This window comes from Lissotriton vulgaris, chromosome 3_2, assembly GCF_964263255.1.
Source record: "Lissotriton vulgaris chromosome 3_2, aLisVul1.2, whole genome shotgun sequence".
Taxonomy (NCBI): Eukaryota; Metazoa; Chordata; class Amphibia; order Caudata; family Salamandridae; genus Lissotriton; species Lissotriton vulgaris.
This window is the reverse complement of record NC_141690.1, coordinates 121,593,804-121,618,063: the sequence shown is the minus strand read 5'-3', so window position 1 is coordinate 121,618,063 and position 24,260 is coordinate 121,593,804. Positions and strand designations below refer to the sequence as shown.

Below are 24,260 nucleotides of genomic sequence, written 5' to 3'. Positions count from 1 at the left end.
TGGACTGCATCTGTTCTAACCTAGATACGCTTAAAGTAAATCCCCCACTTATACAATCTTGGTCAGACCACTCATTTATTCCTTTCAATTTCAGAGGGGGGTCCCATAGGCAAAGGCTTAGGGAAAACCTCCCAGTCGGGCAAACCGGGTTGGAAAACGATCACACGGCATCCTGATCTGGCCACTAAAGCTATCGAATGTAGACCCACCATGACGGGAAACCCGTTAACGGATAATAAAAGTTTTGGGGACTGGATGCTTAAATTAAGTGAGCAATCGGGCCCTATTAGCATTAGGAATAGGCAACATCACAATAAAACATCTGCCCCCTGGTTTACACAACTGCTAAAAGAAAAGCAAGGTGAGGTGCGGGCACTAGAACGAAGATGGCGCAAAAACTATGAAAGTAGGGATCTTAGTAACTATAAATCATCACGAAAACACTATCATGCCTTGAGTAAGGCTGACAAAATAAATTTGTATACGGCAGCAATAGAAGCCGCTAATAATAAACAAAAAACGATTTTCAAGATCGTAAATGTTTTTAATAATCCAAAAATACTGTTGCAGGAAATCCCCCCTTCTCAGAAGCTTTGTAACACCATAGCTGATTTCATTTAACAAAAAGTGCAGGTCCTCACTAAAGACTTTTTCCCGCCAAACCCACCAACTCCTGATGAAGGGAGCCTGGCAGGCACAGACATAGCCTGTATGAAGACATTCCGGCCCATTAGTCTGGATGAAACCCGCCAGGCCCTATTGTCGATCAAGTCGAGATCTCCTTTTGATCCTTGCCCCTCTATTCTCTTACAGGCCCTTGTGGATACGGTTAACCCCACTATTAACAATATCATAAACTCCTCACTGTGTACAGCAATGATTCCAACGGAGTGGAAACTTGCAGCTGTAAAGCCTTTACAAAAAAAACAACTGGCAGATCCTACAACTTTGACAAATCTCCGGCCTATTTCGCTTCTTCCTGTCCTATGAAAGTTAACGGAAACATTTGTGGACAGACAACTCACAAATTTCCTGGAGGAAAATCATGTCTGGCACCCCAATCAATCGGGCATCAGAGCTCAGCACTCCACAGAATCGGCCCTTCTGTTCACCACGGATACCATACGCGCTGCTGTGGATCAGGGAAAGAAGGCTGTTTTGATATTATTAGACCTGTCTGCAGCCTTCGATACGGTCTCACATGCCATCCTTATAGATCGTCTAGTAACATCTGGCATAGCAGGAGACGTATTGGAGTGGATAAAAAATCTCCTGAGTGACAGGCGCCAAGTGGTCACTCTAGGAGAGTTTTGTTCAGAAGAAAAAGCCCTCACGTCAGGAGTCCCTCAGGGATCTAACCTGAGCCCGACGCTTTTTAATGTTTACACGGCCCCCCTGATTAAGCTGATATCGTCCTTTAAGATTGGTACCATCTCTTATGCGGACGATACGCAGCTTCTTCTGGTCCTGGACAAAGACACGAAGGATGGGGAAGAAAATCTTAAGAACTGCCTCTCAGCCACCTTCCATTGGATGAGTAAGAACCATCTGAAATGTAATTCGGGAAAAACTGAAATTTTTCCGTTTGTCCTACAAAATTACTTTGTTCCCAAACAATGGTGGCCTGAAGATGCCGAGGTGCCTCCCAATACAATTAATGCAGCGCGAAACCTAGGAATTAAGTTTGACGCTTCCCTGTCCTTTAAACAGGCGTTGGCAGTAGCAGGTACCTGCTTTAACATTATAAAGGGCTTGAGGACATTTTTTGATTTACTTCCGCTGTCAGCCAGAAAAATGGTGGCGGTCGCCCTTATAACATCGAGACTGGACTACTGCAACGGCCTGTATGCGGGAACAAACAAAGTAGTCATACATAAGTTGCAGATGGTCCAGCATGCAGCGGCCAGGCTTGTGCTGAAGTGGCCTAGAAAAACCTCTGCCTCAGCTGCATTGGACACTCTTCATTGGCTACTAATCACAAGCGGGTGCTGTTTAAAGTCCTAGTGATTACCGTTAGGGCTTTTCCCTTACGAGGGCCAAAGTACCTACAAAAGAGTTTCTTGGGGTACTGTCCATCACATAACCTTAGATCTTCTAATGCGAATTTGCTAGCCATCCCTACCTTTAGACTCATCTCAAAGGGAGGGAAATCCCTGGCCGTTTTAGGATCTAAAGCTTGGAACAAACTCCCCCTCCATCTTCGTCTTATCGTTTCGGAATCAGTGTTTAGGAAATCACTGAAGACCTGGATCTTTAGCCCTCCTGATACTTGCTGCAAAGCTTTAATATGAGTATCTTGGCCTCACTAATAAAAGCAGTTTGACCAGCCTTTTCATCTTCTCTGGTCTCTAGCGCCAAGATGCTCCTTGGAGTGATAGCCGCGCTCTATAAAAACCCACTTACATTACATTACATTACATTACATTACATCCGGTTAAGATATTGGAACGTCTGGTTAGCAGGACCTTGTCCCATTACTTGGAGACTAATAACATTCTGGAAGAGGAACAGTTCGGCTTTCGTCCGGGTCACGAGACAGAATCCGCTTTAGTGGTGGTGTTGGATGACCTTCAGATGCGGATGGACAATGGCCAGTCGGCAATTCTAATCCTGCTGGACCGGTCCGCCTCATTCGATACGGTGAACCACGACATTCTGCTTTAAAGGTCAGAGACTTTTGGAGTGAAAGGAGTAGCGCTTAGGTGGCTGAGATCTTATCTGTTGGATAGATGGCAGGCGGTGGCACTCCCCCCGTACCAATCATAACTGGTGGAAGTTTCACACGGGGTACCGTAGGGGTCGTCAATCAGCCCTATTTTGTTCAATGCTTATATGCAATCCCTGTTGGGTATCATTAAGGCGCATAATATCAGCGTGATTAACTATGCTGATGACACGCAGCTTCTGATATCCTTTGATGGGGACCAGGCGGAATCACTGGACTGCTTTCATGCCTGTATGCATGAAATAACAAAATGGCTGAAGGCAAATTCTCTCCAATTTAACAGTGGGAAAACGGAGGTTCTACAGTGCAGGGCGGGGGGATCACCCGAAGCTTGCCAACAGATTTCTGGCATCTAACATCAGATGGCACACTGACTCCAGTGAACTCTGTACACAATCTGGGGGTCAGTTTTAATGAGAATCTCAACTTGGAGACCAATGTTAACAAACTGGTGGGAATTTGTTTCTCCCTAATTCGTGGTCTTCGGAAGGTGCTGCCACTGCTACCTGCTCAGGTGAGAGCAATGGTAGTTCGGAGTACCATCCTCAGCCACCTAGACTATTTTAATGCTTTGCTTTTGGAATCTCCGGGATACCTGATTACCAGATTACAAAGTAACCAGGTGGCAGCAGCAAAGTTGGCACTCTCCCGACCTTGCTGTTCCTCAACAACGCAAGCACTGGCGGATCTACACTGGCTCCCAGTAGCTCAACGGATCGGGTTAAAAACACTGTGCATTGTCTTTAGAGCACTCCATGAACAAGGCCCTAAGCCATTTCAAGATAAGTTTCAGTGGTACAAGCCTACCCGGAATCTTCGCTCTTCCAATGCCAATTGTGCAAGAGTGCCCAAAATAAGGAGGGTGAGCTTGGGAGGAGGAGCCTTCAGCGTGGCAGCGGCCCGCCTCTGGAATGATCTTCCTCTAGAAATCAGGAGAACACAAGGCCTGCTGCTTTTCCGTAAGAAAATTAAGACCTGGCTCTTCCCCAGGGTATAATATGTCTCCACTAGAGGGCAGAAGTAGATTTACTGGATGATAGTTCCTCTTTATCATGCAGCCGACAGCTCCTGTGCTGGAATGTTCTCTTAGCGCCAGGATGCCCACAGGGTTACAGTGCGCTCTATAAATGTTTTATAATAATAATAATAATAATAATAATAATAATAACTTCTCCTTCTATAACATTAATTGCCGCTCCCACCCAAAACACTAGGCGGACATCTTTGACCTCTTATCAGACCAACACCCAGACGCCATCTTCCTCACTGAGACATGGCTTAATGGCGGCTCTGGCCCTGATGTAGCCAGAGCCCTTCCACACAACTATGCCATTGTCAGGAAAGATAGAGAAGATAGGTTGGGTGGAGGGATCGCCATTATTTGAAAAAAAATCTTTAGCTGCAAGTTTGATGAGTTACTGGTCCCCGGTGAAGCAGCAGTATTCAAACTAATCCTGACCCTCAATTCACCCTTTCTGGGATGCTGGTATAGCACATGGACCATCAATTTCCCTGATCTCATCACTCCCTTCCTGTTCAGCTCAGCCAATTTTACTATTTTAGGAGACCTCAATCTTCATCTAGAGTACCCCACCTGTACTACCAGTAATACTTTTATCTCTGATTTGGCTGCTATGAACATCATACTTCACAACATCGGACCCACCCACAAAGCAGGCCATCTCCTCGACCCCATTTTTTCGAGCCTACCTTCCCTACATTGTCCAACGGCAACCCCAGTGTGCTGGACTGATCACTTTTTGGTAAGCTTTAGCATTGAGGCACCTCGTCTATCCTACATCATGTGTGAGGGCGTCGCTAACCCGTTCAGAAACTGGAAGAATCTTGACATCATCAACTTTAATCGGTCTCTTTCCACTAATGCCCCCATTTTTAAAAATAATTTTGCTCTTGACCTGGTGGCTTTCCATGACTGGATTCAGTCGGCACTTGATACCTGCCTTCCCATTACCGTCAAGAAGCTAAACAATCATCGCTCCCCGGCACCCTGGTTCTCCGATGAACTAAAAAGGGAAAAGACCAAATGTAAAAATTTTGAACTGCGGTGGCAAAGGATTTTTGAGCCCGAAGCTAAAACTTTATCTCACCGCCAGAAGGGCCTACCACTCCCACTGTAAGTCTGCTCGAGCCAATTTTGTTTCATCAACTATCACCCAGGCTAAATACTGCCCTAAACCCTTATTTAAGATGGTTAAAGAATTATCGGGCTCAGCAACCAATCAGGCACCTCCCAGCTTAAATAACATCAAATGTGAGGAACTGGCACAATTCTTTTTAAACAATGTGGAAACAATATACTCTGCATTGGCTAACCCCACCCTTCCTTCCACAAATGCGCCTAATGTAATCCCAGTCCTATCCGACCCAATACCTGAATGTTGCACTACCCCTGCTCCTGACCATGTCTGGCCACTTCTGGACATGGTGACACTTGCACAACTCCTTTCCTTAATAACATTGGGATCCCCTTGTGATTTACTTCCCGTCACGGTCCTACAGCAAATTGAACAACCATCACTGTGTTACATTCTTGACCTTCTTAACACCTCTTTTAGGGAGTCCTTTGTTCCCCTAGATTGGAAACATGCGATGGTTGTCCCATTATTAAAAAAAACTAATTCAGACCCTGCGCTTCCCTCAAATTACCATCCAATTTCATTACTCCCTGCTCTCTCGAAAATCTTGGAGAGACACATTAATAGACATCTTTCCAGGTTCATCGAAACTAATGAGCTTCTTCATCCTTCCCAATCCGGCTTCAGGACCGGTTACTCTACAGAGCCACCCTTCTAGGTGCGATTGAAATGCTCCGACAAAACATGGATGCAGGCGGCACTATGGCCCTGGTATAGCGGGATTTCAGCGCGGCCTTTGATACGGTCTCCCATACCATACTTATTAAGGCCCCCCACTCCTCTGGGGTTACTGGGACGGCCCTGAACTAGCTATCATTCTTTCTGTCAAATTGTACCTTCCAGGTCTTTTCTTCTACTGCTAAATCTTAGCCCTACTCTATGCCTTATGGGGTTGCACAGGGCTCAATTCTCAGCACCCTGCTTTTTAACATTTATGTTAGACCCCTGGCAGTGTTGGTAGAGGATTCTGGACTGTTGTTATTCTCATACGCCGATGACACCCCCCCTGCATTTAAGATCCAACCCCAATCTGTCGACCTTCCGAAGACAGCTTAAAACTTTTCTTTTTAACTAATTAAATCTACCCCTGGCCCAACTCACCGGAAGGTTCAATCTAGCTCCTAGCGCCTGGACGCCTCAGGGCAGCTGCTGCGCTTAATAAAACTTCTTTTCATTTCATTTCATTTCACACCCAAATCATCTTCTTCATTTCAGCAGATAAGACCACCGAGCCGTCTATCCTCAAAACAGGCCTAAGCAAAGTTATGACCTGGATGAACGCCAACTTCCTAAAACTTAATGGCGAAAAAACAGATGTTCTGGGCAAAGATAAAAATCTCTCGTGCCCCCAACATTGGCCTCCGGAAATGGGTGTGCTCCCGCAACCCTCATCCCAGGCACGCAATCTTGGTTTCATCGTCGACGATTCACTATCCATGCGTCAGCAAATTACAAAGGTTGCCGCTACCTGTTTTACTATCTTAAAATGGTTGAGGAAGATTGTGTGGATGCTACCTGCTCATACCCAGCGTACCGTAGTCCAGCCCCTCGTTACATTAAGGCTGGACTACGGGAACATCCTCTATTTAGGCGTCAATAAGGATGTAACGCGTAAGTTGCAACAAGTCTAAAACTCTGCTGCTAGATTACTATGCCGTGTTTCCAAACCCGCGTCGGCCTCCAAGCTGCTTGGGAGCCTCCACTGGCTTTCGCTGGAGAAACGGGTTGTTATCAAGGCTCTTACTTACATGTTACGCATTAAACATGCTACATCTCCCCTCTACTTACAACGCCTAGCACATCTTTACGTCCCTTTGCGTACTCTCCGGTCTTCCACACTTGCAAAATTTCAAGTCCCTAAGACCAGGCTCTCCCATATGGGAGGGCGCTTCTTCTCATACTTGGGTCCTGTCTTATGGAATGCTCTACCTCTGTCCCTCCGTACACATTCCAACCTTCTCGTGTTTCGCAAATCTCTGAAGACCTGGCTCTTTGGCCAGTAGTTCTCCCCCGTCTCTTTGCTGTCCCCTCACGGCGCCGGGAAACCCTTTTTGGGTAGCTGTTGCGCTGACAATAAATAAATAAATTCAACATCGAAATGGACCAAAATCCATATTCACCCATCATTAAAGAAAATCAAAGAGCTAAAAAAAGAACTTAGAAGGGAAATAAGGAAGGTAAAAAAACAAGGTAAACAACCAGATGCATGGGGCAAGTTAAAACAACTTAACACCTTGGCTGCTAGGGGGTTTTCCCCTCCTGCGCTGGATATGCATGATCCCCATTGTTCATGACAAGGTCAACTCGTCAAACGCACAGCGCAGGTAACACCCATGACGATCTGACCTTGTCATGAGCATGGGGTTAAGAAGGAATTTAAGAAACACGTTTGGCAAGAAAAAAGAAAAACAACGGATGAGTTTTGGGCAAAGTTGGTTTACAATTGCAAACAATCAAATGCCAAAGCATTTTGGAAAATAATAAATGGTTTAAAGAAGACTCAAAAAGCAACTGTATCATCCAATGTTACAGAAGAAGATTGGGTTGTGTATCTAAAAAAACTTTTTATTGCCGAATAACAGCTGCAAGTAAATAAAAACAACAAAATTAAGAAAACTACTGAACCTGTGTTAGCAACCGGGATTAAAATATTGCCATTACGTGAGCTCGTACCCACTTTAGATGATGCATCGTGTACGCTTACTAAAGACGAAAATGTTATTCAATCAGAAAGAAGTGACAGTGCCCCAGGACCAAATGGCATCCCCCAGGCCATATTTAAATTGGACCCAAAATATTAGGCCTATCCAATAATGCTACTATTTAAAGAGGTCGAAAATACAGGTATGATTCCAGATGGTTGGAGGGGATATATAATAAACCGCATCTTTAAGGGTGGAGACAAAACAAAACCATCTAATTACAGATTATTAGCCCTTATTGATTCAGAAGCAAAATATTATGGATCAATAATATTGGAAGATCTAATAGAGTGGTCAAAATCTAAGAATCTGATTCCACCCCATCAAACCGGCTTCCGGAAAGGGAATGGTACCTCAATTATTATGATAACAGTAGCATTCATTGCGGAAAAAAGCAAACGACTAAAGAAACAAGCCTTTACAATGCAATGGTCTCAGCTTTGTTAAAGTTAGAAGTATTGGCATTGCAAATGGCATTTTTTTCTTTTAAACATAAATAAATGGTATTGCCATTTACAAAGGCAATAGGTGAGCATTAGAGAGTAGTAGAGAGTATTAGCGGACACAGAGCCACACACACACACAGAGCCACACACACACACACACAGACACACAGAGAGCCACTCACACATACAAAGGCTGAGCACACATGGCATACGGGGCAAAGCGGTGCAGCGGAACACACACAGGGAAGTGGTACTGAGCGCATACAGGGGCACCCCGGGCAGCACTGCTAAGCACAAACAACCAGAGCAATATAGAGGTCACGGCACAAATGGGACACAGATGCTAAGAATCTGATTCCACCCCATCAAACCGGCTTCCGGAAAGGGAATGGTACCTCAATTATTATGATAACAGTAGCATTAACTGCGGAAAAAAGCAGACGCCTAAAGAAACAAGCCTTTACAATGCAATGGTCTCAGCTTTGTTAAAGTTAGAAGTATTAGCATTGCAAATGGCATTTTTTTCATTTTTTTAAACATAAATAAATGGTATTGCCATTTACAAAGGCAATAGGTGAGCATTAGAGAGTAGTAGAGAGTATTAGCGGACACAGAGCCACACACACACACAGAGCCACACACACACACACACACAGACACACAGAGAGCCACTCACACATACAAAGGCTGAGCACACATGGCATACGGGGCAAAGCGGTGCAGCGGAACACACACAGGGCAGTGGTACTGAGCGCATACAGGGGCACCCCGGGCAGCACTGCTAAGCACAAACAACCAGAGCAATATAGAGGTCACGGCACAAATGGGACACAGATGGAGAAAGAAAGCAGTGACAAAGTGTTTGAACAAACACGGGGCAGTGCTGGACGAGCACAATCTCTGGCCTCAAAGAAGAACAAGAGGGTTGTTTGTTTGATCCCTGTGGAAAGGCCACGGTACCTGCCTTAACGGAGAGGCATCCTCGTGCGGGGATGAGTCCGTATAACCTAGAAGATGACTTGTTCCCTCTCCATAGGACTTCTTCTCTCTCTCTCCCTCTGCAGGTACGCCGAGGTCAGAACCCGGAAGACGGACAACCGGAAGTGATCCTTCCTGAACCCGGAAGTCCCGCCCCCGACTACATCCCGGAAGATAGAAAAACCGGCGAACCACAACGAAGGGGGTTCCAACCCGCGGACTCGTGGCAGGAGGCAGCAAGGAAGGAACCGGAGCTGAGAGAGAGAAGCGAGGAGTCGGAGAACCAAGCGGAAGAAGCGGACGAGGACGGCGACGTGTGGTCTGAGGACTGGTGGAGTCCTCAGGAGGTGGCTGGAGAGCGGCCGCAACTCACCAGGGAGTTGCGGCGGGCCACGTGAGTAACCGCCATCCGTCTCCGTGTGCCGCTTGTAGATAGTTGTAATTAGTGTAAATAGTATAGCGCTGCACCTATCTGAGCACGAGAGCACTGTATATATATATATAGATAGACCCCCCCTTCTTCACCGTGAGCACCCAGTCGACCCTTGTCTCCCCTCCTGTTTGTCGGCCTCTTCCACCTCCCCGTTTAACCCGTCCCTCACTATCCCTTTTTCGTATCCTCACTTCCCGGTGTCGGTGGCAGCTACCAATCTTGAGAGGAGCGAAAGACTAACGGCCCTCTGTTTCTTCTCTCGCCCCAAACCTCCGAGGCCCACCAACAGAAGTCAAGGACCCTACGGCACTACAGAGAAGGAAGACTTACACCATCCTGACGACAGCAGCCCAGCGGCAGGACGTCTTCCACTTCCCTTCCTGACCGGACGTCTTCTCTACCTCGGACTTCGCCCAAGAACCCCATCGGTCCCCTTTGTTCTTATTATCACCACCTACCTGTGTCCACAATAAAACTCGCTAAACATAGCGCACTATATCTGGCCTCCCCGCCTGTTATTCCGGCCCGCCGAAGCCCACAATCCCCACTCGCGATAGTCAGAGTATGTGTGAGTAGCCACCACCTTGCATGTATACAACCCCCACACTCGCGCTCCCCATCCCTAAAGCCAGCATGCCAACTCAGCTGCGTGATGTTAGAGACCAACCAGAAACGTAGATTTTTAGAAAGTGCAATGACAGAACGAGTCCTTATAATTAATTTCGCAGTATTTGTAATTGTCATTCTTGAATTCTGAATGTATAATCATCTGCAATCCGTTGTGATTTATAACGTTACTATGATGTATCTGTTTTTTATTTATTGTCTTTGAAATTTGTTCAAGATTTTTATATGTCACTTTTTTACTGTATCATATAGTTTGACTTATGTGTTTGAGTCTCTATATGATTTTTATCTATGTCTAATTAAATATATATATTTTTTAATATACACACTATTTTTCGATAATTCTTTTTCTCCACTGGTCCTAGACTTTCTGGTCACTTATTCCGCGGATGGCCTAGGATTTTCTACCCACATCAATGACAGAACGATGCCAGATGTGACGAAGGGACCCCCGATGTAATGCAGCTTGTCTCTGTAATGGCACAGACGACATAAACACGTCAGACTGGCATGTATCCCAAAGACAAATGGATAGTGTGAGACGTGTAAAGCACCAATGTGCCAAACAGGCCCCTGAGAAGATCACTGTGGCTTGTGCAAGGAAGGCAGTGGAGATGGAGCACATCATTAGACCCGAGAAGTGAGCCACAAGCTCGAGAATGTTTTCGGTTGGTGAAGTGAGACTGAACCGACAACAGACAGATTTGTAGCGTGTAAGCCGCAAAGCGGGGGAAAGGGACAGCGAGTCTACACCCCAAGCCCCACCACAGCATACACTCTGAGGCTCTGAAAAACAACCGAGGATACTATTAAATCAGCGTAGCTCATAGAGACAAGTGAATGCATACAAACGTCTCTACAGTCCCCCATAGCGAAGCGAGTACTCAAAATAACGCCACATAAAACACATTAACCGCCCACCACGTCCGTATATTCAGTAGGAGGCCTCATGTAAGCACATTAATAGAGACAGGAGCCTTCACTGATCAGAACACACAGCCCCCTCAGTGCCAGAGGGGCAGCTGCTGAGGAACAACACGTAGTTTAACACTATAATTGTTTAATGGAGTGCGGTTCCCGGTGGGTGACACCCCCGCTCCCTCCACCCTGCCGATCTGACTTCCTTGGTGGGCTTGAGCAGCTGAACTGCGGATCTGGCGGCCGCAAGGGAAATTTCTGCCTTACCCGCGCTAAAGGAGTAACTAACCAGCTTCTAAAGCGAGGCTCCGCCCAGGCTTGCGTGATGCAGAGTCGACTGGCCCTGTGAAGCAGGCACTGAGGAAGACTGCAAGCGCCTTGAGGCTGCGTGTGCGCTCTGCGATGGAAATGCACGCCTGGAGCGATTACCGGAAACCGATAAATGCAAACGGGAATGCGAAATGTGTGAATGGAATATTAGAACACCACGAAATATCCATTTAGTAGCATCGAGAAGACTGCATCAGTTGAATGGAAGTTAGTGCAATTGTAATCTTGATTCATAGCGAAGGTTGTGTGTGCCACAATGACCGCTGTAATCATTTTGTTGACGCCAATCAAGATAAGTCAATAAACCAACCCAGTGTATTCTTTCAGCTTCCTTTATCGCTGTGCTAGCGGCACGTTTGGAGGATTGGGCTAGTATTCACAACGTGTGCAGGACCAGGTTAGATTTGGGGAGGGGTTCAGGCAAGCGAGCACATATGAAGCTGGACGGGGAGAATGGTGATGCCCTTTCACAATGCACTCATAGGAGTGCATTATTAACCTTGACGGAAAGGCTGGCGTTAAGAGAACGGCTGTCTTTGTGCTGGTCTCGCTCTGGAACAGAGGAGGGTTTGTAGCACAGACGCCATCTTGCGCAGGGGCTGTAGCGCACAGCCCTCAGCAACTCTGCTTCCGTGTATCCCACTTTAGCGGAAAGCAACTTTGACCGAGGTCGCTTCACAAAATATATTCATTGTGAAGTCAAACTGGTCCCTGAGCGCCCCTCGGCAGAGCTGCGGCCACCGCCAGAGCAGAGCAGCTGCGGCAGCTGCAGGAGCCGACGCCCCCGGGCCGGGGCATGGGAGCCAGGGAGGCTCCAGGAGCCCGCGGCGGCATAGACGACGGGGGCACTCCTGGGCTGCCGAGAAGAGGAGACGAGGTCTGCTGGTGGCTGGGTGAGCGCTGCGAGGGAGAGCAGCGGTAAAGGGGCAGAGGCGGAGGACTCGGACGTTCTCCCTTGCTTGTCTTTGCAGAAATGACTCACAGAAAATCCCTGTCATGTTCGGATTCGGGGGCGTGTTTTTCGTTCTCTCCTCTTCCCATTGGCTGGAATGTAAAATTCCAGCCAATGGGAAGAGGAGAGAAAGAACCTGAAAAAATAAAACCCTCAATCACAAAAACACGGGGCTGGAATGGACAGACGCCCCTCTCCTCCAATGGCTGGCCTCCGTTTAGGAAGCCAGCCAATGGAGAAGAGGGGCGGGTTCAAGCCCTCGCTGAAAAACATAAGATCTCGCCGGCGAGGCTGCTCAAGCGCAGCCGACGCAGGCTGAGACCTAAAAACTACAACTCTGCTTTATAGATCTGAAAGCTGCTTTTGATCGGGTGGATCGACCACTCCTATGGGTTAAATTAAGACGTTGGGGTATACAAGAAAAAGTGTTAAGAGCAATTGAATCGTTTCGTTTCATAAACTTTATTCGATTGTTTTAAAACATCATAAAAGTGTACAGAATAAAACATTACACATATAAAGTTGCAACACCAGGGGAGGTACTTATCATACAATTGGGCTAATAAGCTAGACATAGACTGTAAGAATTATTATACATAATTTAGGGGAAAACCATACTTTGTCTTACTGTGATAGATTTTAAAATAAAGGTTGCAGTAAAGAAACATAAATCCGGACTCGTAAGTGAAAATAATAACTTCATAGCATTTCCTGTGGTATACATAGAATATTTCAAAAACATAGGTTTAAGATAAAAAATACGCTGAGCTTTGTACAAAGGACAGAGTAGGAGAAAGTGCAGAGTGCTTTGTTTGGTTAAACCGTCACACGGACAAGGGGTAACAGAATGGCATTTCATTGTAGGAAATGCAACCAAGTTATGTACAATGCCAAGTCTTAGTCTTGAAAGTACAAATTGATGGGACCCTGTACTAATAGCATTAAGGTACATAGGTATACCAGAAACATCATCATTAAGAGAATAATAAAAAACATGAGTAGAATACTCTTTTGTTTCAATTTTCCGCAAATCGGTTTTAACCCTCAAGAATTCACTTTTAACCTCCTGTTTGGACAGAGAATTAATACATACAGGATCTTTACTCACCTCCATATCAAACAGATCCTTAAAGGTTGAGATCACATATTTTAACCAGGAAATGTTGGAGACTTTTTCTAAAAGAAGACAGTCCTTAATAATATCTTTAGTAAAGGCAGTTTCAGTCTTGGTAAAAATGGATTTCCAAACCAATAGTGGTCTCAGTCCAATTAGGTCAGCTAAATAGTCCAGACCTAATTCTATGTGTGTTAAGACAGTGGATGCCGAGGGTGGGAGGCAGAGCAATCGTTTGAGGAACATATTTTCCGTAATTTGCAGGTCCCTTACATTACAATGTCCCCAAACCCCGGAGCCATACAGTGCTATCGATGCACATCTATGTTTATAAATATTCAGCATATCTATGATACGGCGAGCAATTGAATCATTATATACAGAAACATGGATTCAAATCAAGGTAGGGGATGGGATCAAACTATCAAGGAAAATACCAACCGCAAGGGGGTTTAAGCAAGGGTGTGTGCTAGCTCCACATCTGTTTAACCTATTTATGGCAGATTTGACTACCCACCTGGATCTAGTTAACGCACATGCTTCAAGGTTAGTAGGTACATTGACGATATCCCATCTAGCATACACTAATGACATTGTGCTGCTGAGTCATACAGAAATCGGACTTCAAAGATTGATCAAAGAAACAGCGGCGTATACAAAACTTAACAAATTAGAAATAAATATTGCTAAAACAAAATCTATGCTTAGTGTGAACAATCTCTGTGCCTCTTTAAAGAACAATCTGGATAATGTAACCATAGAAGAAGTCAGTACCTATAAGTACTTGGGTTTAAATTTTGATAAAAATTTTAACTTTCAGGAGGAACAATGCTTTAATAAACGCATTTAGCTTGCTCGCATAAAAACTAGACAGTGGTAGTAAAGTTGCGGTTGGAGAGGCTGGGCGTAAAAGCCCAGAGAGGCATGGGTAACCCTGCTCTCCTTAAAGTGTTTAAGCGCGGCATCAACTTTGTCCTCCACTAGGCGAATCACATTATAGGGCATGTCCATCAAGAACCCAGTCAATCGCAGTGTCGCATGGTGGTAAATGGCAACGCTGGTGCCTATGGCCCACCCAATGTAATTGGTAGTGTCCCAACCACAATGAATCGTGAACTTGGCAGCATACTGACTATCTTGGATTGCCTGAGAAATTGCGGGGCGAAGGTCTCCGGGCACACCATGGAGAACTTCTCCAACCAAATCGCAAAGGGGATGTGAGCATTGTCCCAACAAACAGCTGGTGTTACCAGATCGGAGGGTTAAACTTGTAGACGAAAAAACATGCTTACTGAATGTTTCCACTCACTTAGATTCCCTATCGCGGGAGTGGTAGTAAATGTGTTTATGTTAGAGCAGCTGGTGCAAGCCTGTATCACTAGGCTGTCAATCAGTCTATTAATTTTGTTAAAAGAAAGGAGGGGGCTAAGAAGAAGTTAGGCCCGATTGGAGGACCGTGTTAAGACATTAGTTTCAACCTCCAAGGCAGGGAGCTTGAGGTCAAGTCCTTATGCAGCCCTCTCCACCACCATAGCATAGGCATCGGACTCTTCTCTGGCTGGTCAGAGGAGAAAAAAAGAGCCATCCCCAGGGAGGTATTGAGGCCACTAGACTCCTTTAAGTCCTCAAACCAACTGCCACCTTGGTAGGTCTGAGTGAACTCATTACCAGGGTCATATTCATATTTAGAGTCAGTCCCAAAAAGAGAATGGAGAGAAGCTTCTCTAAACTGTTGCAAGTCAAGTGGGGAAGTTGCAGATGTGGGCGCATTGTAGGTCGAGGTAGGACTGGCATCTGGTCAAAAGAGGCAAATTGGGGCGGTGAAGTCATATCGGCGGCGATGTGCCCAGAGTCGGCATGAGTTGTGGCAGCGGTGTTGGAACAAAAGTAGAAGTCAAGGTAAGTATGGTGGGTCCAGGTGGCACTGAGGGGGAAACCACTGACACCTGCTGGCGGTATCCCAGGTAAAAGGCCTCTTAGATTCTTTGGGTCCAAAGGGGTGCCAGAGGGAGTCAGCAGGAATCCAAAGAGCTCGAGCATTGCTGCAAGGAAATCTTGGGAATACTCAGGTTGTGCCTGAATGAGCTGCAGAATACGCTTCAAAGTCTGATGACTTCAGGAGAAACTAAAGAAGGATGGGAGGCCCGGTCACCTGTTTTGGCAAATGCGAGTGGCGTGAGGGAGCGGAGCCCCACTTCAACTTCTTGGGTTTTTTACGCTTACCTCAGGACTTGGAACACAATGACGATCGACTTCTGGAGCGGTTCTGACAACTCCAGGAATGAGACTGAGAGTAAACTTTGAACACATAGTGGGATTTCGAGTGGTCCTGTCATGGACTCTTAGGCAACTTAAGAGTTTTGCCTTGCGCTTCCTAATAGCCTACGTCTTCAGGCTTTGGAGTTGTGACTCGACCCGGCAGCAAGAAAGCCCCATGGTTCACCGACGAACTCAAGAGCTCCAAGAAGAACTGCTGAGCCCTCAAGAAAGCCTGGCGCAGAGACCCAACACCGAACAACATGATTGCCCTCAAGCTCGCCACCCGAAAACACCACCAACTGATCCACGCCACCAAGAAAACTGCATTCAAGGTACGACTGGACAACAACGCACACAACAGCAAGGAACTCTTCAACATCGTTAAAGAGCTCTTCAACCCCAACGCCGGAAACAACGACAACACCCCTTCGCAAGACCTCTGCAACTCCCTCGCCTCCTACTTCCACAACAAGATCGCGGACATACACAACAGCTTCAGCTCTCAACCGACGCACGCCGCGACTGAACTACCGCCCCCAACCACCACCCTCTGCGCCTGGAGCCCGATCTGCACCGAAGACACCATCCGCACGATGAACTCCATCCACTCCGGATCTCCGACCGACCCCTGCCCTCACCACGTCTTCAACAAAGCTGACGCGGTCATCGCATCCCACCTACGGGACATCATCAACACCTCCTCCGACACCGCTACCTTCCCGGAGAGCTGGAAGCACGCCAAACTCAGCGCCCTACTAAAGAAACCATCAGCCGACCCCACCGACATCAAGAACTACCGCCCCATCTCGCTGCTCCCGTTTCCTGCCAGAGTCATCGAGAAGACCGTCAACAAGCAGCTGGCCCCCTTCCTCGAGACGAACGGATCCCTCGACCTCTCGCAGTCTGGCTTTCGGGCCAACCACAGCACCGAGACTGCCCTGATCGCAGCTACCGATGACATCCGAGCCTTGCTCGACAACGGAGAAACAGCGGCCCTCATCCTCCTAGACCTCTCCGCGGCCTTCGACACTGTCTGCCACCATAACCTAGTACAGCGCCTCAGCAACATCGGAACCAAGGAGAAGGCACTGGAATGGATCACCTCGTTCCTCGCCGGAAGGACGCAGAGAGACCGCCTCCCCCCGTTCAGATCAGAAGCCACCGAAGTCATCTGCGGCGTTCCTCAAGGCTCCTCGCTCAGCCCAACCCTCTTCAACGTCTACATGAGCCCCCTCGGAGACATCACACGCCAACACAACCTCAACATCGTCTCCTACGCCGACGACACCCAGATGGTCCTCTCCCTCACCAACGACCCCGCCACCGCCAGAGCCAACCTACACAAAGGGATGACAGACGTAGCCAAGTGGATGATGAGCAGCTGCCTGAAACTGAACTCGATTTACAAAAGGGGGTGGTGATGAACAGAGTGTCTGAATTGAGCAGACCACTCTTACCCAGTCCAAAGATCAGGGCTTGATCCATCACCGTTATTTATCTCACTGCCCCAACCCAGCTCAGAACCTGGCTATATGCAAATCAGTCTGTCCCTGGCCCAGTGCATCATGGGAACAGGGCAGACTAAACTACCAAGCCAATTCTTTACCAGAAAGGAGACAAGCTACCGGGGACCGGTTTCTGGCATTTCAGCCTCTTCGGCCCGGCTTGCTTGAATCCTGATGGAGCAGTGAGAAAGGGACTCATGTCTGAGTATACCCTGCCACACCTATAGTGGCCAAAATCGATTTACAAAAGGGGGTGGTGATGAACAGAGTGTCTGAATTGAGCAGACCACTCTTACCCAGTCCAAAGATCAGGGCTTGATCCATCACCGTTATTTATCTCACTGCCCCAACCCAGCTCAGAACCTGGCTATATGCAAATCAGTCTGTCCCTGGCCCAGTGCATCATGGGAACAGGGCAGACTAAACTACCAAGCCAATTCTTTACCAGAAAGGAGACAAGCTACCGGGGACCGGTTTCTGGCATTTCAGCCTCTTCGGCCCGGCTTGCTTGAATCCTGATGGAGCAGTGAGAAAGGGACTCATGTCTGAGTATACCCTGCCACACCTATAGTGGCCAAAATCGATTTACAAAAGGGGGTGGTGATGAACAGAGTGTCTGAATTGAGCAGACCACTCTTACCCAGTCCAAAGATCAGGGCTTGATCCATCACCGTTATTTATCTCACTGCCCCAACCCAGCTCAGAACCTGGCTATATGCAAATCAGTCTGTCCCTGGCCCAGTGCATCATGGGAACAGGGCAGACTAAACTACCAAGCCAATTCTTTACCAGAAAGGAGACAAGCTACCGGGGACCGGTTTCTGGCATTTCAGCCTCTTCGGCCCGGCTTGCTTGAATCCTGATGGAGCAGTGAGAAAGGGACTCATGTCTGAGTATACCCTGCCACACCTATAGTGGCCAAAATCGATTTACAAAAGGGGGTGGTGATGAACAGAGTGTCTGAATTGAGCAGACCACTCTTACCCAGTCCAAAGATCAGGGCTTGATCCATCACTGCCCCAACCCAGCTCAGAACCTGGCTATATGCAAATCAGTCTGTCCCTGGCCCAGTGCATCATGGGAACAGGGCAGACTAAACTACCAAGCCAATTCTTTACCAGAAAGGAGACAAGCTACCGGGGACCGGTTTCTGGCATTTCAGCCTCTTCGGCCCGGCTTGCTTGAATCCTGATGGAGCAGTGAGAAAGGGACTCATGTCTGAGTATACCCTGCCACACCTATAGTGGCCAAAATCGATTTACAAAAGGGGGTGGTGATGAACAGAGTGTCTGAATTGAGCAGACCACTCTTACCCAGTCCAAAGATCAGGGCTTGATCCATCACCGTTATTTATCTCACTGCCCCAACCCAGCTCAGAACCTGGCTATATGCAAATCAGTCTGTCCCTGGCCCAGTGCATCATGGGAACAGGGCAGACTAAACTACCAAGCCAATTCTTTACCAGAAAGGAGACAAGCTACCGGGGACCGGTTTCTGGCATTTCAGCCTCTTCGGCCCGGCTTGCTTGAATCCTGATGGAGCAGTGAGAAAGGGACTCATGTCTGAGTATACCCTGCCACACCTATAGTGGCCAAAATCGATTTACAAAAGGGGGTCCCCGGTAGCTTGTTTCCTTCCCAGTGTAAGAATTGGCTTTTGTAGTTTGGTTTGCCCTGTTCCCATCATGCACTGGGACAGGAACAGACTAATTTGCATACAGCCAGGTTCTGAAACTGGGATGGTGCAGTGAGCTAAAAAACGGTGTTGGATCTAGCCCTGATCTCTTGACTGGGCGAGAGTATTCTGTTTAATTCAGAGACTCTGTCCCTCACCACCCCTTGTTGTAAATATTTTTGTCCACCCTAAGCGTGGAAGGGTATACTCAGATGTGAGTCCCTTGCTCATTGCACCATCAGGATTCAAGCAAGCCGGGCCGAAGAGGCTGAAATGCCAGAAACCGGTCCCCGGTAGCTTGTTTCCTTCCCAGTGTAAGAATTGGCTTTTGTAGTTTGGTTTGCCCTGTTCCCATCATGCACTGGGACAGGAACAGACTAATTTGCATACAGCCAGGTTCTGAAACTGGGATGGTGCAGTGAGCTAAAAAACGGTGTTGGATCTAGCCCTGATCTCTTGACTGGGCGAGAGTATTCTGTTTAATTCAGAGACTCTGTCCCTCACCACCCCTTGTTGTAAATATTTTTGTCCACCCTAAGCGTGGAAGGGTATACTCAGATGTGAGTCCCTTGCTCATTGCACCATCAGGATTCAAGCAAGCCGGGCCGAAGAGGCTGAAATGCCAGAAACCGGTCCCCGGTAGCTTGTTTCCTTCCCAGTGTAAGAATTGGCTTTTGTAGTTTGGTTTGCCCTGTTCCCATCATGCACTGGGACAGGAACAGACTAATTTGCATACAGCCAGGTTCTGAAACTGGGATGGTGCAGTGAGCTAAAAAACGGTGTGGTGGATCTAGCCCTGATCTCTTGACTGGGCGAGAGTATTCTGTTTAATTCAGAGACTCTGTCCCTCACCACCCCTTGTTGTAAATGAAACTGAACTCGGACAAGACGGAAGTCCTCATCCTGGGATCTTCACCCTCCGCATGGGACGACTCCTGGTGGCCCCCCGCCCTGGGCAGCGCACCCAAACCAACAGACCGCACATGCAACCTAGGCTTCATCCTGGACTCCTCCCTCTCCATGACCAGACAAGTCAACGCCGTCTCCTCGTCATGCTTCAACATCCTGCGCATGCTACGTAAGATCTTCCGGTGGATCCCCACCGAGACCAGGAAGACGGTCACCCAGGCCCTCGCCACCAGCCGTCTGGACTATGGCAACTCCCTCTACGCCGGAACCACCGCCAAACTCCAGAAGAGACTCCAGCGGATCCAGAACGCCTCAGCACGACTCATCCTGGACATCCCTAGTCGCAGCCACATCTCCGGACACCTGAGAGATCTGCACTGGCTCCCGGTCAACAAGAGAATCACCTTCCGTCTCCTCACCCACACACACAAAGCCCTGCACAACCAAGGACCAGCATACCTCAACAGCCGCCTCAACTTCTACACTCCCACACGCCAGCTTCGATCGACCAGCCACACCCTCGCCGCCGTCACCCGGATCCATAGAGCCACCGCAGGAGGAAGGTCCTTCTCCTACCTGGCCGCCAAGAATTGGAACTCCCTCCCGACCCACCTCTGCCTGACCCAGGACCACCTCGCCTTCAGGAGGCAGCTCAAGACCTGGCTGTTCGAGCAGTAGCGGACCCCCCCTCCCCTAGCGCCTTGAGACCCTCCGGGTGAGTAGTGCGCTATATAAATGCTGTGATTGATTGATTGATTGACCCTAGGCACCACAGCACACTTTATGGGGATCTGTCACAGACCTTTGTTTGCGACAGTCCCTACAGGGCTTAAAACCTGGTCACACGCCTTGAACAGTGTAGAATGTAGATGAAAACTCAAGGAAAATGTCTCTGAGAGACCAGAGCGAGCTCTGGATGCATGTTTGTAAGGTGGAAAGAAAGGAATTGACCTTAGCCTACAGGAGTGGCACGGATATTAGCCTGCATGTGATTATCAGAGCAGCATTAGTGCAGACCTGCAAGTTGCCACCTTCTGGCAGAAGTACTGTTTAAAAGTTTCCAGATCCAGTATGATGCCTGGGGAATATTCAAAAGGTAAGGATCTGTGGATAGAAGTCTCTAGTAGTAGAAGTAGTACAAGTAAGGTTTATTAGACCATTGGTCTCCAAACAAAATACATATTACAATAGTTTAACACATGTATAAAAAATTCCAAAGATACTTTAAAAAGAGACAAATTTTCATACAGCACTACACCCAATATTGAAATCAGCAATACAGTCAAGCTTTAACTTAGGAATAGCGTTCCACCCTAGACACAATTTTCCAGAGCGTGACCTACTGTTACTTCATGCCAATTTCTATCCAACCATATTTGGTTCCAACAGAGTCCTTTTTACCGCCTTCATATATTTTGCCATGGCTATTGCTATATCAAGATTTGGCATGTCGGTAAGTAGGGTAAATGCTAAGAGGCGCTCAGTTATACCATATTTTAAAAACAAGGGTCGCAAAAACAGAAGTCTCTATCAGAAATAATGAGCTGCAAGACAGTTGTGCCTAACAAACTGTGCCAAGGTGGTAACACAGAACCATATTCTTCTACTGGCTGATATGTACAGTCTAGACTGTGTTGTGTACTCATAATCAGATTTAGCATAATGTTGTGTAATGTACAAAACAAGTTCCACTCTTCCAAAGCAAACCTTGTAGTTCACTTACAAGTGACACAATTAGATTCACACAGCCTGTTCAAGACGCAACGCAGGTATGGAAAATTTCTTAAGGAATTGCGAACTGAAAAAGGTGCACAGGACATATTCCTACAAATAACCGGCCATCTATTTTGTTTTATTAAATGCCTTAACTCGACTTTAATAAAATACTAAAACATAAATGCATTTCATCATTGTTCCTTTTGTTTGAGACAATTACTGCTTGGACCACAGGCTCTTCGTGTCTGGTTATTGTGTACAACTGGCAAAATGTCAACTTTCAGAATTTAACAGTTGTAGAACAATATAACATATTGCTTCCTTAAATAAGAGTAAAACACTCATATTTTCTGTTTTGCTTTTCAGGCCAAAACTTTAAAAAGCCTAAACATTGTCAGTGGTGTTATAGCACAGACCTTAGCTGTAAGGTAAGCACCCCATTGTGCTATTTCATACCACATGAAGGCATAAATTAACACCGTATTTAATTAATGGCAATATTGTTTACTTACTTTTATTGGCTACCAATGCAACAGATGGCTGGGTGTCAGATTCTTCATTTACTTTTTTTACCATTGAATACCAATCTTCCAAGTTCTCGAAGCTCTGAGAATTTGTGATGTCATAAACCAAAAGAACACCCTAAAATAAATTTTAAAACGTATGTTAACGACTGCCCACCACTTTGACTTATAAGGAAATAGCGTATAAAGTAGGTCCATGTGAAATTAAAATTACACCGGAGTATTTCACATAATTTCACATTATGCTTCTTATGTGAAATTCCTACAATGACGTCAATATGCCACGTTACATGATTACGCTACCGTTTGTGGCAATATTATAAAACAGCAGCACAGGAACAACTCAAACAACCAGCACACAAACGGTTCTGGTTCATGGCACTTGTGTTTTTCGCTCTCTTTTTTTGGTGCAAACTACATTCTGGCATTAAAAACTGACGCAAGGATGCATTTTGCGCTGAACTATAACACTTAGGGCCAGATGTATGTAAAGTACATTTACCGATTCTGTATTTTAGAATCGGTAAATGCTATGTAGCAAATAAATCAGTAAAAATTACCAAATCTGTAAGATTCGGTATTTACCGAATCAGTATTTACCAATTCGGTAATTGCCATTCATTCCTACGGGCCTGAGGCCCATAGGAATGAAAGGCAATTACCGAGTCGGTAAATACCGATTCGGTAAAATGGGGGACATATTCAAGGGTGCCAGGGTGTCACTTTGACACCCTGTTGCACCCCTGAATCGTGCTTGTGTGCAGATGTGGCACACATACATGCCCTGTGGGCATGTATGTCTGCCACATGGCACAGTTGAAAATGCACAGACTTGCATTTTTAAAGGTAAGTTGGTGGTAAATAACGAATCCTAAAACGGGAAAAGCAGTCATTTGAGTGCTCCCTACATTGCAAAATCGGTAATTTACCGATTCGGTATTTTAAGGAATCGGTAATTTACGGATTCCTTAAAATACCGAATCAGTAAATTACCGAATTTGCAATTTAGGCCACCTACATCCCAAATGCCCAATACCGGTCGGTAACGCCCGAAATTCGGTAAGTTCGGCCGTTACCGACTGGTATTGGGCCACCTACATCTGGCCCTAAATCGCATCGTTTTACGGAAATGTCACATAATTACACAAAAACAATCACGTGAATTTTGCACACCTCTACTATAAACACAATACATCAAACTAATCGTCCCTTGAACCTAGACCACTGTAAAGCATGCAGTAGGGAAGCTGGGTATCTCCGTCATATGGTGTATCTAAGAGAGTCACAGTAAATACTTTATTGTGCGGAATCTAAGGCAGAAGCCACGAGTTCAGGTTGCTGCTCTCACACCAACTGAAGTGTAAAAGTAATTGGGCCCATTTTTACATCACTCAAACATCATGCACTTTTTAAAGGAGTCTTCAAATCATAGCACAAAAAAAGAAAATGCCAGCACGTGCATTTCCACAGGTTACTTCATATTTAAACAAAAGATATACATCCCGATTTACAAACTTTTAGATGCACAAAACACTTGATTCTGCATTCGGGAATAGGTCATTATGGTTCACAGAATCAGGATCTGCATATTTTTCCACTTACTAATGGTGACTTTTTAATCGCATGGTGGAATTTTCAGTCTGTTGAGTCAAGGTCGGAGGCATTGGGGAGAGGAGTTGGCCTAACGGCTAGGGCGGTCGGCCTCCAATCTGTGGAACCAGGTTCGAGTCTCGGCAATGACGCTGAACATCCTGTGATTCTGGGCAAACCACTTAATTTCCCCACGGCCTAACAAAAATGAATGTGCGTCCCAGTGGCGGTTTTACAGTGGGGGCGTTTGGGCGCCGCCCCCCCTGTTTTCTCGCCGTGCGAGAAGAAGGCAGAAACAAATGGTAGTTACTACCATTTGTTTCTGCCTGCCCTTCTCGCACGGCGAGAAATCAGTCAGCAAACTTCCTCGAGCCTCAGTCTCCTACTCTGCATGCTGCAGAACGGAGAGTGGGAGGAGGCTTGGGGGAGTGGCTTGCCCACTGTTGTGAATACGGACTGTTTGGACAGCCTGAGAGGCTGTCCAAACAGACAGTATTAGCAACAGTGGGCAAGCCGCTCCCCCAAGCCTCCTCCCACTCTCCGTTCTGCAGCATGCAGAGTAGGAGACATGACGTATTTAGGGCAGCTGGCCGAACCAATCAGCGCCGGCTGCCATGGAGGGGAGGGAGGCTGCCTGCAGCCTTCGGTGACGAGGGAGGCATTCAAAAAAATCCAGGATGGCGCGCGGGAGTCTGCAGTATC

The 24,260-nt window shown here is 46.8% G+C and overlaps 1 protein-coding gene across 1 annotated transcript in view; it reads right to left on the bottom strand.

The window, feature by feature from the left end:
• Window positions 1–24,260, bottom strand: part of RAB28 (RAB28, member RAS oncogene family) — a 653,251-nt gene that overhangs the window by 379,334 nt on the left and 249,657 nt on the right. The window contains exon 4 of the mRNA XM_086964082.1: window positions 21,957–22,086. Coding sequence (XP_086820208.1) covers window positions 21,957–22,086 — 130 coding nt within the window. The remainder of the gene's footprint in view (window positions 1–21,956; window positions 22,087–24,260) is intronic.